At 45.4% G+C, this 18,471-nt stretch overlaps 1 protein-coding gene across 1 annotated transcript in view; it reads right to left on the minus strand.

Annotated features, from left to right (window-relative positions):
* Positions 1-13,589: 13,589 nt before the first annotated feature.
* The window catches only part of LOC139542729 (voltage-dependent L-type calcium channel subunit alpha-1D-like), a 197,898-nt gene continuing 193,016 nt past the window's right edge, over positions 13,590-18,471 (minus strand). Inside the window, exon 51 of the mRNA XM_071348510.1 lies at positions 13,590-18,452. Within this exon, the coding sequence (XP_071204611.1) occupies positions 18,156-18,452 (297 nt within the window). The 3' untranslated portion in view covers positions 13,590-18,155. The remainder of the gene's footprint in view (positions 18,453-18,471) is intronic.

Genomic DNA, 18,471 nt, shown 5'->3' on the forward strand with positions numbered 1-18,471 from the left:
ATAGTGAAAAGAGCAGGTCCTAGTATCAACCCCTGCGGAACACCTTTATGTACTTCAAGAAATTCGTACTTAACCTCTTCAATCACAATGGCCTGAGTTCTGTTACTAAAATAACCATGAAACCATGAGCAGGCATCAGAACCTAGGCCAATTGAGGACAACTTGTTCAATAAAATAGCATGATCAACAGTATGAAACACTTTTGACAGGTCCACAAACAAAGCAGCACAATTAATTCTAGCGTCTAAATCATTGACAACATAATTAACAACTAATGTTGTTGCTGTGATAATGCTGTGCCTTGGCCTAAATCCAGATTGATTTATGTCAAAATACCATGCACAGATAAAAAAGAGCAAAGTTGCTTATTACTGTCACACCCTGATCTGTTTTACCTGTCTTTGTGCTTGTCTCCACGCCCCTCCAGGTGTTGCCTATCTTCCCTATTATCCCCAGTGTATTTATACCTGTGTTCTCTGTTTGTTTGTTACCAGTTCGTTTTGTTCGTCAAGCCTACCAGCGTTTTTCCGCTTGCTCCTGTCTTTTTCTAGTTCCTGTTTACTAGTTTTCCCGGTTTTAACCATTCTGCCTGCCCTGAGCCTGCCTGCCATGCTGTACCTTATCACACCACCCTGGATTATTGACTTCTGCCTGCCCTGAACCGAGACTGCCTGCCGTTCTATACCTTATGGGCTCCCGTGCTTCTACATCTGCATTGCTTACTGTTTGGTGTTTTAGGCTGGGTTTCTGTACAGCACTTTGTGACATCAGCTGATGTAAAAAGGGCTTTATAAATACATTTGATTGATTGATTGACTCTGATCTGGATTTTCTGACCTCTGCCTGCCCTTGACCTGTCGTTTTGCCACTATCTGCATCTGTGTCTTCTCCTAACTGACCCAGCAGACTCGGACCAGTTCTGCAACGCCATCTCCTCCCAAGGAGCCACCATTGGAAGGCACAAGGTCTTGCTTCGTGATCTTATGGAAGGGTTCCAGACCTTGGCCGAACACCATGACAGAGCATTGAACACATTGCTGGAGCAATTCCACCGGTTGTCTGTTTGGCAGCCTACCACGATGATAACTTCCCAGCCCCTCAGTAACCCGGCTGTTAGCAGCGCCGCCTCCCTGGCCACCCCAATTTCTCGGGAACCCCGCTTAACTCCCCCGGAATGCTTCGATGGAGAGTCGGGCACCTGTCGGGCGTTTCTTGCTCAGTGTTCCCTCATCATCAAGCTGCAGCCCTCCTCCTTCCCCTCGGACTGCTCTAAGATAGCGTACCTCATCACGATGATGTCCGGGAGGGCTCCCGCCTGGGCTACGGCAGTATGGGAACAGTCGGCTGTATGCTTCAGTCTGAAGGAGTTTGCGGCGGAGGTGAAGAAAGTTCGATGCTCCATTGTCCGGGAGAGAGGCTGCCCAGAAGTTACTCCAGCTTCGGCAAGACTCCCGCAGTGTGACAGAATATGAGGTGGATTTCTGCACGTTGGCAGCTAAGAGTTCCTGGAACCCGGAAGCACTGTTCGACATTGGAGTATCGGAGGAAGTAAAGGACGAGCTTGGAGCCCGGGAACTACCAACGGATCTCGACTCACTCATTGCCTTGACCATTCGGATCGATGGGCGACTATGGGAGCGAAGGAAGGAGAGGGGGATCGATTTCACTCACCAGCCCAAGGCTTCCACCTGGCCTCCGAGACATCCCGGAAGTCCCCGACGGCTCCGTTGCCGAGAGAACCCGAGGCTACCCGAGTTCCCCCGAGAGTCTCCGAAGTCTGCCAATTCACCTCTTCCCGAGCCGATGCAACTAGGCAGAGATAGGCTGTCCCCAGCCGAATGGCTATACAGGTTTCACACTAAGAGTTGCCTGTATTGCGGGACTACTGGTAATTTCGTCTCAACCGGTCCACTAAAAGACCAGGCTCACCGGTAGGAGCGAGTACTCTGGTGGGCAATATGGAGAACTTGTCCTCTCCCCTTACTCGCACCCTTTTCATGCCATCTTGCTGTGGGGGAACCAGTCTAAATCTCTTCGTGTACTCATCGACTCCGGGGCCGATGAGAGCTTTATGGACGCTACCCTGGAGTCCGGGCTGGACATCTCCACTCTCCATTCCCATGGACGTTAGAGCACTGGACGAGCGCTCTATTGGCCGGGTCAACCACAATGCTTATTAAGTCTCCTCAGGTTCCCGTGGTATTGGGATTCTCAATCCCCTTATTGACTGGTCTGCTGGTGCCATCATGGGCTGGAGCCCGTTCTGCCATGCTCATTGCCTGAAATCAGATCAGCCTGCCCCGGGACGTATTCCTGGGGGCTCGGAAGTTGCCCCGGACCTCTCCGCCATTCCCACGGAGTACCAGGACCTCTGGGAGGTGTTCAGTAAGGCCTGGGCCACTTTGCGTCTGCCGCACCGACCCTGTGACTGCGGGATCGACCTTCTCCCAGGCACCACTCCGCCCCGGGGACAACTGTACTCTCTGTTGGGTCCGGAGACCAAGGCTATGGAGACCTACATTGAGGACTCCCTAGCTGCAGGGTCCTGCCTCCCCCACCGGCACAGGGTTTTTCTTTGTGGAGAACATGGACAAAACCCTGAGCCCATGCATCGACTACCGAGGCCTCAACGACATCACGGTGAAGAACTGCTACCCGCTACCACTCATCTCCTCAGCCTTTGAGCCGCTCCAGGGGGCCACCGTGTTCTTCAAGCTGGACCTACGGAATGTCTACCACCTGGTGCGGATACAGGACGGGACAAGTGGAAGACTGCCTTCAACATGGCCTTCAGCAGCACCCTGGCTTCCCCCCTGTCTGCACTCACCTCTCCCAAGGTTTCGTTCACGTGGTCCACAGCTGCTGACTGGGCGTACCGGGATCTCAAACACCGTTTCACCACAGCTCCCATCTTGGTTCATCGTGACCCGTCCCGCCAGTTCGTGGTGGAGGCCGATGTTTCGGATGTCAGAGTGTGGGCTGTCATGTCCCAGCGTTCTGCCCTGGACCTCAAGTTACATCCCTGCGCCTTCTTCTCCCCTCACCTCAACGCAATGGAGAAGAACTACGATGTGGGGAATTGAGAGCTTTTCGCTGTGAAAATGGCGTTGGGAGGAGTGGAGGCCTTGAACATCCGTTCATTGTGTGGACAAACCACAAGAACTTGGAATATCTCCGCACCGCAAAGCATCTCAATTCCAGGCCAGCTAAGTGGGCCCTGCTTTTCACCCGGTTCAACTTCTCCCTTCCTTACTGACCAGGATCCAAGAATGTGGGGCAAATAACCGGATGTTTGTTACTGACGCTGTCCGCTCCTCGATGCTGGAGTGTGCCCACTCTTCCAAGCTTGCCTGCCACCTAGGCTCCCGTTGGACCCTGGCCTTTGTGCGAGAACGCTTTTGGTGGCCTACCATCGTTATACATCCCACTTTTCATGTGTCTAGGATCAAACCCATGTCCCACAGCCCTTTGTCTCCTGTTTCCCTTTCTCTCCCAAAGAAAATGATAAAGATCACTACTATCCCCGCCCTTATGGAGCGGGGATACCGTGCGTAGAGCTGGCGCAGCATGGTATGCGTACATTCTCTTTTAATGAATGAACACTGAAAAAAATGAAAAATAATCAACGAACAAAACGTGAAGCTATACAAATAGTGTTGACAGGCAACTAAACATAGACAAGATCCCACAAACACACATAAGGAAATGGCTATCTAAATATGATCCCCAATCAGAGACAACGATAAACAGCTGCCTCTGATTGGGAACCATATCAGGCCACCATAGACATAGATATTCTCCTAGATAACCCACCCAAGTCACCATCACGCCCCAAGCAACACAGAGAAAAAACAGCTAGCTATGTTCAGGGCGTGACAGATACTTAAGTATATTAAAACCAAATACTTTTAGACTTTTACTCAAGTAGTATTTTACTGAGTGACTTTCACTTTTACTTGAAAAAAAGCAAAAAAAAGCAAAATTGCACTTGAATGTTGTGATGACGTGCATAATCATGGTAACAATTGAAAGGGAACAGTTTGGAGATTATGAGGAAATTATTAGACCAAAGGTGAGGACACAACAGTTCACCTAACACAAGACTGAACCCAAACATTGATTTTATGTGCATTTTATATTTACTGTACTTTTCACAGCATGTGTTGACAACGATATCTGAAAATACTCTGGACACATTCAGTGACATAATAAGAATATTCATGGAACATTTGGGGTAGGTGCACAGACAAAACAATGACAAGTGTTTGACTGAGAGGTCTAACTGGTGTCTCCAAATTGTGCACAGTTTGTACGTCATTTTAATGCACTTTGAGGACTTAAGGAAAGAGCCTTCAACTATTAGGTGCTTTTTTGCGCTTGTAGCTGTGCTGTTGAGGAAATGAAGCACCCACACTTGTAGTTTTTTTGTTTGGACACAGCCCTCTGTCCCCACCATCACACTATTACTGTTGCTGTTTACAAAATCCAAAAACGGTCCATTATAAATCGCAATCTGGGTCAGATAGGCATCATTTGAAAGCATATTCTATTGCCTATCTTTCCGATTTGGTCCTGCCGTACATACCTACACGTACGCTACGGTCACAAGACGCAGGCTTCCTAATTGTCCCTAGAATTTCTAAGCAAACAGCTGGAGGCAGGGCTTTCTCCTATAGATCTCCATTTTTATGGAATGGTCTGCCTACCCATGTGAGAGACGCAGACTCGGTCTCAACTTTTAAGTCTTTACTGAAGACTCATCTCTTCAGTGGGTCATATGATTGAGTGTAGTTTGGCCCAAGAGTGTGAAGGTGAACGGAAAGGCTCTGGAGCAACGAACCGCCCTTGCTGTCTCTGCCTGGCCGGTTCCCCTCTCTCCACTGGGATTCTCTGCCTCTAACCCTATTACAGGGGCTGAGTCACTGGCTTACTGGTGCTCTGTCATGCCGTCCCGAGGAGGGGTGCGTCACTTGAGTGGGTTGAGTCACTGACATGATCTTCCTGTCTGGGTTGGCGCCCCCCCCTTGGGTTGTGCCGTGGCGGAGATCTTTGTGGGCTATACTCGGCCTTGTCTCAGGATGGTAAGTTGGTGGTTGAAGATATCCCTCTAGTGGTGTGGGGGCTGTGCTTTGGCAAAGTGGGTGGGGTTATATCCTTCCTGTTTGGCCCTGTCTGGGGGTATCATCGGATGGGGCCACAGTGTCTCCTGACCCCTCCTGTCTCAGCCTCCAGTATTTATGCTGCAGTAGTTTATGTGTCGGGGGGCTAGGGTCAGTTTGTTATATCTGGAGTACTTCTCCTGTCTTATCCGGTGTCCTGTGTGAATTTAAGTATGCTCTCTCTTTCTCTCTTTCTTTCTCTCTCTCGGAGGACCTGAGCCCTAGGACCATGCCTCAGGACTACCTGGAATGATGACTCCTTGCTGTCCCCAGTCCACCTGGCCGTGCTGCTGCTCCAGTTTCAACTGTTCTGCCTGCGGCTATGGAACCCTGACCTGTTCACCGGACGTGCTACCTGTCCCAAACCTGCTGTTTTCAACTCTCTAGAGACCGCAGGAGCGGTAGAGATACTCTTAATGATCGGCTATGAAAAGCCAACTGACATTTACTCCTGAGGTGCTGACTTGCTGCACCCTCGACAACTACTGTGATTATTATTATTTGACCATGCTGGTCATTTATGAACATTTGAACATCTTGGCCATGTTCTGTTATAATCTCCACCCGGCACAGCCAGAAGAGGACTGGCCACCCCTCATAGCCTGGTTCCTCTCTAGGTTTCTTCCTAGGTTTTGGCCTTTTCCAGGGAGTTTTTCCTAGCCACCGTGCTTCTAAACCTGCATTGCTTGCTGTTTGGGGTTTTAGGCTTGGTTTCTGTACAGCACTTTGAGATATCAGCTGATGTAAGAAGGGCTATATAAATACATTTGATTTGATTTGATTGCCAACATGACTAGCTAAGTTATGAAATACAATCTTACATACTGACCAGACCGGACATGTCGCGTGCGCGAGCGTCGCAAAATAAATGTTGAAATCCATGTTATTCAATTATTGCACCCACACTGCTGGCGCGGGCCAACGAGCGTCTGCGTTGCCAAGGGCTAAAATAGAAGTAATTCCTATTTCTGACGCAGATCGCGCTGAAAGTCCTGCCTCTCCCATCTCCTCATTGGTTTATAGAAGCAGGTACCCACATTCCATCTCCTCATTGGTTATACCCACGTGGGCAATTGAAAGACAAAATGTTTTTCCGGTCGTCGTGGTAAAAGTGTAAGCTAGATGCCAATCACCATATAAGTTCAAAGATCAAAAAGCTTGGAAGGAGGAGCGATAACTAGAAACAATTCGGCTAGCTAATTAACGTTAGCTAGCAAGTGCAAGCTAACTAGCTAAATTGCCATAAATGTTTAATGCTTTTTGACCTGTCCCCAAATTAATGTCATTGGTTCAGAGTTTGTTGAGCCATTGTTCGATATCGTGCATACATTTATTTTGTCCCCCTGCACCAAAAGCGATCACGACACGCAGGTTAAAATATCAAAACAAACTCTGAACCAATGACATTAATTTGGGGACAGGTCGAAAAGCATTAAACATGTATGGCAATTTAGCTAGTTAGCTTGCACTTGCTAGCTAATTTGTTCTATTTAGCTACCTTACTGTTGCTAGCTAATTTGTCCTGGGATATAAACATTGAGTTGTTATTTGACCTGAAATGCACAAGAACCTCTACTCCGACAATTAATACACACATAAAACAGCCAACTGAATCGTTTCTAGTCATCTCGCCCCCTTCCAGGCTTTTTCATCTTTGAACTTCTATGGTGATCGCATCTAAACTTTCATAGTATTACCACGACAACCGGCAACAAAGTTCGTCTTTTAATCACCCACGTGGGTATAACCAATGAGGAGATGGCACGTGGGTACCTGCTTCTATAAACCAACGAGGAGATGGGAGAGGCAGGACTTTCAGCGCGATCTGCGTCAGAAATAGAAAGGAGTTCTATTTTAGCACTTGGCGCCGCAGACGCTCGATGGCGCGCGTGAGCAGTGTGGGTGCAATAATTGAATAACATGGATTTCTAAATTTATTTTCCGACGCTCGCGCACGCGACGTGTCCGGTCTGGTCAGCATGTTAGGGTTTCACAAGGCACTTCAGAAAAAAATATTGTATTGTACTTTTGGAGCGCATAGAACATAGTCATTAGTGCATTCAGGTGCATGTTCTGCAGCAAATCCTCTTCACAATACGACAAACATAGGCTTCCTGTGGCAGTTGGTCCTCACATTTAGAACTACTGTCAGTTGAATCCCATACAGCGCTGTAAAGCGGAGACCCTAAGCTCTGATATCATTTGTAAGTCGCTCTGGATAAGAGCGTATGCTAAATGACTTAAATGTAAATGTAAATGTATAGCATTTTACTGTACAGCCACTGCGTTCAATTTTAGGTGCTTATCAGTGTCAAAATCTGCTATTCGCAACCGTATATGGGCTGGAGTGTAAAGGGCTACGAGTTTAACCCAAACACTAGTTTACTATTCAGTAGAAAAGGAATATAAAGGGCAAGCTATAAAAAAGCTCACAAATAAAACCTGCCGACAAAAGTGAGCCAGTGAAATAAATTAAAGCAGCTGTAGCAAAGCTCAATGACACACAAAACTAATGATTAAATATAGTGTTCAAGTTGTGTTAAGAACACATTTTTATTTACAATGACGGCCTACACCGGCCAAAACCGGACGACGGTGGGCCAATTGTGTGCCACATTATGGGACTTCCAATCACGGCCGGTTGTGATACAGCCTGGATTTCAACCAGGGTGGCTGTAGTGATGCCTCAAGCACAGAGATTTTTTATTTTTTATTTCACCATTATTTAACCAGGTAGGCTAGTTGAGAACAAGTTCTCATTTACAACTGCGACCTGGCCAAGATGAAGCATAGCAGTTCGACACATACAACAACACAGAGTTACACATGGGATAAACAAAACATACAGTCAATAATACAGTAGAAAAAAAGAAAACAAAAAGTCTAGGCAATAAATAGGCCATGGTGGCGAAGTAAATTACAATATAGCAAATAAACACTGGAATGGTAGATGTGCAGAAGATGAATGTGCAAGTAGAGATACTGGGGTGCAAAGGAGCAAGATAAATAAATAAATACAGTATGGGGATGAGGTAGTTGGATGGGCTGTTTACAGATAGGCTATGTACAGGTGCAGTGATCTGTGAGCTGCCCAGACAGCTGGTGCTTAAAGCTAGTGAGGGAGATATGAGTCTCCAGCTTCAGTGATTTTTGCAGTTCGTTCCAGTCATTGGCAGCAGAGAACTGGAAGGAAAGGTGACCAAAGGAGTAATTGGCTTTGGGGGTGACCAGTGAAATATACCTGCTGGAGCGCGTGCTACGAGTGGGTGCTGCTATGGTGACCAGTGAGCTGAGATAAGGTGGGGCTTTACCTAGCAGAGACTTGTAGATGACCTGGAGCCAGTGGGTTTGGCGACGAATATGAAGCGAGGGCCAGCCAACAAGAGCGTACAGGTCACAGTGGTGGGTAGTATGTGGGGCTTTGGTGACAAAACGGAAGGCACTGTGATAGACTGCATCCAATTTGTTGAGTAGAGTGTTGGAGCCTATTTTATAAATGACATCGCCGAAGTCAAGGATCGATAGGATAGTCAGTTTTACAAGGGTATGTTTGGCAGCATGAGGGAAGGAGGCTTTGTTGCGAAATAGGAAGCCGATTCTAGATTTAATTCTGGATTTGAGATGCTTAATGTGAGTCTGGAAGGAGAGTTTACAGTCTAACCAGACACCTAGGTATTTGTAGTTGTCCACGTATTCTAAGTCAGAACCGTCCAGAGTAGTGATGCTGGACGGGTGGGCAGGTGCGGGCAGTGATTGGTTGAAGAGCATGCATTTAGTTTCACTTGCATTTAAGAGCAGTTGGAGGCCACGGAAGGAGAGTTGTATGGCATTGAAACTCGTCTGGAGGTTTGTTAACACAGTGTCCAAAGAAGGGCCAGAAGTATACAAAATGGTGTCGTCTGCGTAGAGGTGTATCAGAGAATCACCAGCAGCAAGAGCGACATCATTGATGTATACAGAGAAGAGAGTCGGCCCGAGAATTGAACCCTGTGGCACCCCCATAGAGACTGCCAGAGGTCCGGACAACAGGCCCTCCGATTTGACACACTGAACTCTATCAGAGAAGTAGTTGGTGAACCAGGAGAGGCAATCATTTGAGAAACCAAGGCTGTTGAGGCTGCCAATAAGAATGTGGTGATTGACAGAGTAGAAAGCCTTGGCCAGGTCGATGAATACGGCTGCACAGTAATGTCTCTTATCGATGAGGGTTATGATATCATTTAGGACCTTGAGCGTGGCTGAGGTGCACCCATTACCAGCTCTGAAACCAGATTGCATAGCGGAGAAGGTACGGTGGGATTCTAAATGGTCAGTAATCTGTTTGTTAAAAAAGGAAGGAGAGGCAGGGTAGAGAGTCAGGGTAGAATAGATATAGGTCTGTAACAGTTTGGTTCTAGAGTGTCTCCCCCTTTGAAGAGGGGGATGATTGCGGCAGCTTTCCAATCTTTGGGAATCTCAGACGATACGAAAGAGAGGTTGAACAGGCTAGAGATAGGGGTTGCAACAATTTCGGCAGATCATTTTAGAAAGAGAGGGTCTAGATTGTCTAGCCCGGCTGATTTGTAGGGGTCCAGATTTTGCAGCTCTTTTAGAACATCAGCTATCAGGATTTGGTTGAAGGAGAAATGGGGGAGGGTTGGGCGAGTTGCTGTGGGGAGTGCAGGGCTGTTGACCCTGGTAGGGGTAGCTAGGCTGAAAGCATGGCCAGCCGTAGAAAAATGCTTATTGAAATTCTCAATTATAGTGGATTTATCGGTGGTGACAGTGTTTCCTAGCCTCAGTGCAGTGGGCAGCTGAGAGGATGTGCTCTTATTCTCCATGGCCATTACAGTGTCACAGAATTTTTTTGAGTTTGTGCTACAGGATGCAAATTTCTGCTTGAAAAAGCTAGCCTTAGCTTTTCTAACTGCCTGTGTATATTGGTTCCTAACTTCCCTGAAAAGTTGCATATCACGGGGGCTATTCGATGCTAATGCAGAACGCAGGAGGATGTTTTTGTGCTGGTCAAGGGCAGTCAGGTCTGGAGAGAACCAAGGGCTATATCTGTTCCTGGTTCTACATTTTTTGAAAGGGGCATGCTTATTTAAGATGGTGAAGAAGGCACTTTTAAAGAAAGACCAGGCATCCTCTACTGACGGGATGAGGTCAATATCCTTTCAGGATACCCGGGCCAGGTCGATTAGAAAGGCCTGGGAGCGTTTGACAGTGATGAGGGGTGGTCATTTGACCGCAGACCCATTACGGATGCAGGCAATGAGTCAGTGATTGCTGAGATCTTGGTTGAAAACAGCAGAGGTGTATTTGGAGGGCAAGTCTGTTAGGATCATATCTATGAGGGTGCCCATGTTTATGGATTTGGGGTTGTACCTGGTGGGGTCATTGATAATTTGTGTGAGATTGAGGGCATCAAGCTTAGATTGTAGGATGGCTGGGGTGTTAAGCATGTCCCAGTTTAGGTCACCTAGCAGCACGAGCTCTGAAGATAGATGGGGGGCAATCAGTTCACATATTGTGTCCAGGGCACAGCTGGGGGAAGAGGGTGGTCTATAGCAGGCGGCAACGGTGAGAGACTTGTTTCTGGAAGCTCGAATTGTTTGGATACAGACCTGGATAGTAAAACAGAACGCTGCAGGTTATCTCTGCAGTAGATTGCCACTCCGCCCCCTTTGGCAGTTCTATCTTGTCGGAAAATGTTATAGTTAGGGATGGAATTTTCAGGGTTTACGGTGGTTTCCCTGAGCCAGGATTCAGACACGGCTAGGACATCCGGGTTGGCAGAGTGTGCTAGGGAAGTGAATAAAACAAACTTAGGGAGGAGGCTTCTAATGTTAACATGCATGAAACCAAGGCTTTTACGGTTACAGAAGTCAACAAATGATAGAGCCTGGGGAGTGGGAGTGGAGCTAGGCACTGCAGGGCCTGGATTAACCTCCACATCACCAGAGGAACAGAGGAGGAGTAGGATAAGGGTACGGCTAAAGGCTAAAATAACTGGTCGCCTAGTACATTCAGAACAGAGAGTAAAAGAAGAAGATTTCTGGGCACGGTAGAGTAGATTTAAGGCATAATGTACAGACAAAGGTATGGTAGGATGTGAATACAGTGGGGGTAAACCTGTGCATAGAGTGACGATGAAAGAGATATTGTCTCTAGAAATATAATTTAAACCAGGTGATGTCATCGCATGTGTTATAGGTGGAATCAAAGTGTTAGATAAGGCGTATTGAGCAGGGCTAGAGGCTCTACAGTTAAATAAGGCAATAATTACTAACCAAAACAGCAATGGACAAGGTATATTGACGTTAGCGAGAGGCATGCGTAAACGAGTGAATCATAGGAGTCCAGTGAGTGGCTTCAGGCAGTTAGCGGGCCGGGGCTTGCAAGCTAGCAGAAAGGGCCTTGGAGGTACGTCGCGACGGACGAAAGTCTGTTGTGGCCCCCTCGTGCTATTACGTCGGCAGACGGATCAGCAGGGCTCCGTGTGGTAAACCAGGCCAATTGGCAAAATAGGTATGGTGGCCAAAGAAATTGTCCGATGCAGTGCCTTAGACTGCTGCGCCACTCGGGAGCCCAAATACATACCGTACCAGCCAAAAGTTTGGACACACCTACTCATTCAAGGGGTTTTCTTTATTTTTACTATTGTCTACATTGTAGAATAATAGCGAAGACATCACAACAATGAAATAATACAACATGGAATCATGTAGTAACCAAAAAAGTACCCACCATTTGCCTTCATGACAGCTTTGCACACTCTTGGCATTCTCTCAACCAGTTTCATGAGAAATGCTTTTCCAACAGTCTTGAAGGAGCTCCCACATATACTGAACACTTGTTGGATGTTTTTTCTTCACTCTGCGGTCCAACTCAAACCATCTCACTCTCCTTCTTGGTCAAATAGACATTACACATCCTGGAGGTGTGTTGGGTCATTGTCCTGATGAAAAACAAATGATAGTCCCACTAAGCGCAAACCAGATGGGATGGCGTATTGCTGCAGAAAGCTGTGGTAGCCATGCTGGTTAAGTGTGCCTTGAATTCTAAATAAATCACAGACATTGTCACCAGCAAAGCAACCCCACACCATCACACATCCTCCATGCTTCGCGGTGGGAACTACACATGCGGATATCATCCGTTCACCTACTCTGCATCTCACAAAGACATGGCGGTTGGAACCAAAAATCTAAAACTTGGACTCATCAGACCAAAGGACAGATTTCCACCGGTCTAATGTCCGTTGCTTGGGTTTCTTGCCCCAAGCAAGTCTCTTCTTATTATTGGTGTCCTTTAGTGGTGGTTTCTTTGCAGCAATTCGACCATGAAGGCCTGATTCACGCAGGCTCCTCTGAACAGTTGATGTTGAGATGGATCTGTTACTTGAACTCTGTGAAGCATTTATTTGGGCTGCAATTTCTGATGCTGGTAACTCTAATGAACTTATCCTCTGCAGCATAGGTACTCTGGGTCTTCCTTTCCTGTGGCGGTCCTCATGTGAGCCAACCCTAACCCCTAACTTGTCACAACACAACTGATTGGCATAAACGCATTAAGGAAAGAAATTCCACAAATTAACTTTTAACAAGATACACCTGTTAATTGAAATGCATTCCAGGTGACTACCTCATGAAGCTGGTTGAGAGAATGCTAAGAGTGTACAAAGCTGTCATGAAGGCAAAGGGTGGCTACTTTGAGAATCTCAAATATAAAATATATATGTTTTTAACACTTGTTTGGTTACTACATGATTCCATATGTGTTATTTTTATAGTTTTGATGTCTTCACTATTATTCTACAACGTGGGAAATAGTAAAAATAAAGAAAAACCCAAGAATGAGTAGGTGTGTCCAAACTTTTGACTGGTACTGCATATCACCAGCACTTACATTTTACTGAACCTTTTCTATCTGTCTTTTTACCTAATCCAATCCATTGTTTTGAATGGGGGTAACAACACATTGTTTGCATATCTCAATTCCTCGGAATCTATTTCTCCTTTTATGATTTCTATGGAAATGTTGGTACCTAATCAACAGCTGCCAGCTAGCCAACCATCACAATGGGCAATGTTCCAGTCACATTTATGACATTTCTAGAGAAATTCACTGTAGCTGTACAACTGAGCCTAGATTAGACATAATGATCCCACACAAATGTACCCTCTAGTTTCTACACGTTCACAGTCACGTGTACAGTGCATTCGGAAAGTATTATTAACCACCATGTTAGTGTTAGCTTTTGACTACGTTTTAAATGAGGAATATTAGCGAACTCTTCCATCATCACTTTGCACCCTGCGTTTTACACACTCACTAACAGCTGTGATGGTAATTGTTTTGATCATATGCAAAGTCCATATTTTTTGTTTGGCAAATTCCTGCCGCCGAGTACATATAACACAGATACTGTCATCTGGAGCCATTGAGTGACTTGGAGAGAGTTTATTCAGTTGTGATCGTTACAAAATCATCAGCATTCCAGGCAAATATTCAAAAGAATAAAGGAACTGTACAAAAAAAGGGGTTTCAACAGTATAAAATCTGAAGGTAAAACTAATCTGCTACAAAGTGGAATCAGCTGTAACGTTAGCGGGTAGAAAGCAGGATTCTTCAAGTACAGTGAATCACATTAACCTTCACATTCTGCACAGGTTCTTACACAACGGAAGCAGTACAAACAATTAAGCTGTGAATTGCACAAGCTGTATAACAAACCTTTTGTTTCTCAATGTAGTTTTTGTTTTTCTCACTTGCAAACAGTATAAATAAAGATGATTCAATTTAGTGGAATTTACCTTCACATATCACTTGGCAGATCTCTGACTCAAAGGTCTCTGTAATCACATACAATTGAAGTCAGAAGTTTACATACACCTTAGCCAAATACATTTAAACTCAGTTTTCACAATTCCTGACATTTAATCCGAGTAAAATTTCCCTGTTGTAGGTCAGTTAGGATCACCACTTTATTTTAAGAATGTGAAATGTCAGAATAATAGTAGAGAGAATTATTTATTTCAGCTTGTATTTCTTTCATCACATTCCCAGTGGGTCAGATGTTTACATACACTCAATTAGTATTTGGTAGCAAATGGGTCAAACATTTCAGGTAGCCATCCACAAGCTCCCCACAATAAGTTGGGTGAATTTTGGCCCATTCCTCCTGACAGAGCTGGTTTAACTGAGTCAGGTTTGTAGACCTCCTTGCTCACACACGCTTTTTCAGTTCTGCCCACACATTTTCTATAGGATTGAGGTCAGGGCTTTGTGATGGCCACTCCAATATCTTCACTTTGTTGTCCTTAAGCCATTTTGCCACAACTTTGGAAGTATGCTTGGGGCCATTGTCCATTTGGAAGACCCATTTGCGACCAAGCTTTAACTTCCTGACTGATGTCTTGAGATGTTGCTTCAATATATCCACATCATTTTCCTTCTTCATCATTTCATCTATATTGTGAAGTGCTGCCACCCCTGTGCTTCACGGTTGGGATAGTGTTCTTCGGCTTGCAAGCCTCCCCCTTTTTCTTCCAAACATAACGATGGTCATTATGTCCCAACAGTTCTATTTTTGTTTCATCAGACCAGAGAACATTTCTCCAAAAAGAACGATTTTTGTCCCCATGTGCAGTTGCAAACCGTAGTCTGGCTTTTTTATGGAGGTTTTGGAGCAGTGGCTTCTTCCTTGCTGAGCGGCCTTTCAGGTTATGTCGATATAGGACTCGTTTTACTATGGATATAGATACTTTTGTACCTCCAGCATCTTCACAAAGTCCTTTGCTGTTGTTCTGGGATTGATTTGCACTTTTCGCACCAAAGTACGTTCATCTCTAGGAGACAGAACGTGTTTCCTTCCTGAGAGGTATGACGGCTGCGTGGTCCCGTGGTGTTTATACTTGTGTACTATTGTTTGTACAGATGAATGTGGTACCTTCAGGCATTTGGAAATTGCTCCCAAGAATGAACCAGAATTTTTTAGGTCTACATTTTTTTTCTGAGGTCTTGGCTGATTTATTTAGATTTTCCCATGATGTCAAACAAAGAGGCACTGAGTTTGAAGGTAGGCCTTGAAATACATCCACAAGTACACCTCCAATTGACTCAAATTATGTCAGTTAGCCTATCAGAAGCTTCTAAAGCCATGACATAATTTTCTGGAATTTTCCAAGCTGTTTGAAGGCACAGTCAACTTAGTGTATGTAAACTTCTGACCCACTGGAATTGTGATACAGTGAATTATAAGTGAAATAATCTGTCTGTAAACAATTGTTGGAAAAATTACTTGTGTCATGCACAAAGTAGATGTCCTAACCGACTTGCCAAAACTATAGTTTGTTAACAAGAAATTTGTGGAGTGGTTGAAAAAGGAGTTTTAATGACTCCAACCTAAGTGTATGTAAACTTCGAGTTCAACTGTACATAGCCCCAGGAAAAGTACAGTGTCACCATCTCAAAGACATTTTGAGCCAGTGATATAACCTCTGGTGCAGTAGTTATCATTACCGGTCCTGGAAGGCATGCATACATACCGTCATGTCAGGATTTGAACCCCACTGAGTCTAAACACTCACTGAGTGGTCATTTCTAGATGGGATACAACTTTTGTCAAATTGACGTCAAAAGTTATTTTTTCAATTACTTTTAGCTAACCTTAACGCTTTTCCTAACCTTAACCTATTTCTCCTAACCTGCTATATGAAAAGTACATTTGACCAAAGCTGTATTATCCCTTCTAGATAAAACCCCACTGAGTGGCCATCACTATGCCATCTTTCATGCCTTCCATCATTCATGTGTTGAACTGAGAGCAGTGTTTTGTGTCGAGAGAAAGATGGTAGTGATGCTGAGGAAACCCTAGTAGTTGTAAACACTATATTCCATTGTTTAGGAATTTACATTTCACAAAGATCCCTGACATGACATGCGTTTATGTTGAACTTGACTTTACATGTTTGGAAAATGCATATTAGTCATACAGCTTTATTGGCCACAGCTATGTGTCTTCTAAGCATAGATTTTCCCTTTTGGTGTTTTTTCGAAGGAGCCCTTTCATTGCACATACTGTAAAGGTTGACAGGAAATGAACACATTTCCATGACAGTACCCAGTTGAAGAAGAAGCACAGTGACAAAGTAAACAGTTAACTGCTCTAGTGCTGTACAATACACAATGAAAAACAGTTGTCCTCAATGTAACCTGAAACTATATATTTCTGTTGGCAGTGAGCTAAGCTGGTAAATGGTAAACCCTCCTTCTGTACAGCCATACTGTACGTACACTTCAGTGAAAGCAGCTCTGTTTGACATCATAGTCATTCTAAATCAACATTATCCTCCTTAAACTGCTATGCTTAAACATAATGCATTCTAGCGGGAAAAAAGGCGACAAGATTATAAAATATAATTTCATATTAATTCACGAATAAAACATAGGCATGGGGACGATATTGCTATACCTGTAACGATTCATAATTAACTAAATATAAAGCATCTCTTTTCTATAGTTTATTTTTCTTACAGGGTTTAAAAAATATCTACAACTTAATAGCTTTTTCCTTTCACTAAAACAACATGGCTTCTAGTGTCTGTACCTGTACATGTGTCTATCGATCGGAACCCTGTCATCCCTGAAGATTGATTGGTTGGGCAGGAATGAGTGTGTGATATTAGAGTACACTGTTTTCTTGTGTGTTGGTTGTTCACAGTTTCAAAAAGCGGTCTGTAAAATGGCCACCACTACACCTATGACTCACTATTCTCAGTATCTCTGTGCAGAGGGTAAGGCAAATGGGAGGCAGGGGGGATATGCCTGAGGATTGGAACGTGATGTCACTGATATGTGATTTCTGTATGAAGTCATTGTGGCGGTGACACTAATCCTACTCATCCTGAGTGCACTGCAAACCTAGCATTACTGCATCCCCTAAGGGACAACCCCTACCTATATCTCACTCTCCGGTTCACTGGGTGTTGCCAGACAGAGAGAAAGAAAGTTGGGTGAAACTCCTCTGTAGTTAGATCCTTAGCATGTCCCTCCATCCCTCCACTCCTCTGTAGTTGGATACTTAGCGTGTCCCTCCATCCCTCCATTCTGTAGTTGGATCCTTAGCGTGTCCCTCCATCCCTCCACTCCTCTGTAGTTGGAGCCTTAGCATGTCCCTCCCTCCTTCCACTCCTCTGTAGTTGGATCCTTAGCGTGTCCCTCCATCCCTCCACTCCTCTGTAGTTGGATACTTAGCGTGTCCCTCCATCCCTCCATTCTGTAGTTGGATCCTTAGCATGTCCTTCCATCCCTCCAGTCCTCTGTAGTTGGATCCCTAGCGTGTCCCTCCCTCCTTCCACTCCTCTGTAGTTGGATCCTTAGCATGTCCTTCCATCCCTCCAGTCCTCTGTAGTTGGATCCCTAGCGTGTCCCTCCCTCTTTCCACTCCTCTGTAGTTGGATCCTTAGCATGTCCTTCCATCCCTCCAGTCCTCTGTAGTTGGATCCCTAGCGTGTCCCTCCCTCTTTCCACTCCTCTGTAGTTAGATCCTTAGCATGTCCTTCCATCCCTCCAGTCCTCTGTAGTTGGATCCCTAGCGTGTCCCTCCCTCTTTCCACTCCTCTGTAGTTAGATCCTTAGCATGTCCTTCCATCCCTCCAGTCCTCTCCAGCTGGCAGTGTTTCCATACATCTATTCATTCCACAGAAAGAAAGGCACTCCAAAAGGCACATCTCCCCCTATATAGTGCACAAGTGCACTTCATACGGTATAGGGTGCCATGTCAGCCTATGTGACTGACTACTATAGAGTGCCATGTCAGCCTATGTGACTGACTACTATAGAGTGCCATGTCAGCCTATGTGACTGACTACTATAGAGTGCCATGTCAGCCTATGTGACTGACTACTATAGAGTGCCATGTCAGCCTATGTGACTGACTACTATAGAGTGCCATGTCAGCCTATGTGACTGACTACTATAGAGTGCCATGTCAGCCTATGTGACTGACTGCTATAGGGTGCTGATGCATATCATCTCATCAGTCAGATCTTCTTCACATTTCACACTCGTGTCCGGCTCCTCATCACTGTAGTCATGGAGATTACGGTCCCTGAGGCTCGTGGCCGTCACTTTGTCCGTGGCCCCGGTTGCCCCCGCTCCATTACCCATACTGCCATTCAGCAGGTTGCTGGCGGCACTCTCCATCTCATCAATGGTCATCTCGCAGGCGTCCGCGATCTCATGCTTCGTCGCTGCCACAAATTTGGGGTCCTTGGCGTATTTCCCCAGTCCTTCTGAAATCAACACCTGAAACAGGAAAAATGGG

Source organism: Salvelinus alpinus, chromosome 17, assembly GCF_045679555.1.
Source record: "Salvelinus alpinus chromosome 17, SLU_Salpinus.1, whole genome shotgun sequence".
NCBI classification, from domain to species: Eukaryota; Metazoa; Chordata; class Actinopteri; order Salmoniformes; family Salmonidae; genus Salvelinus; species Salvelinus alpinus.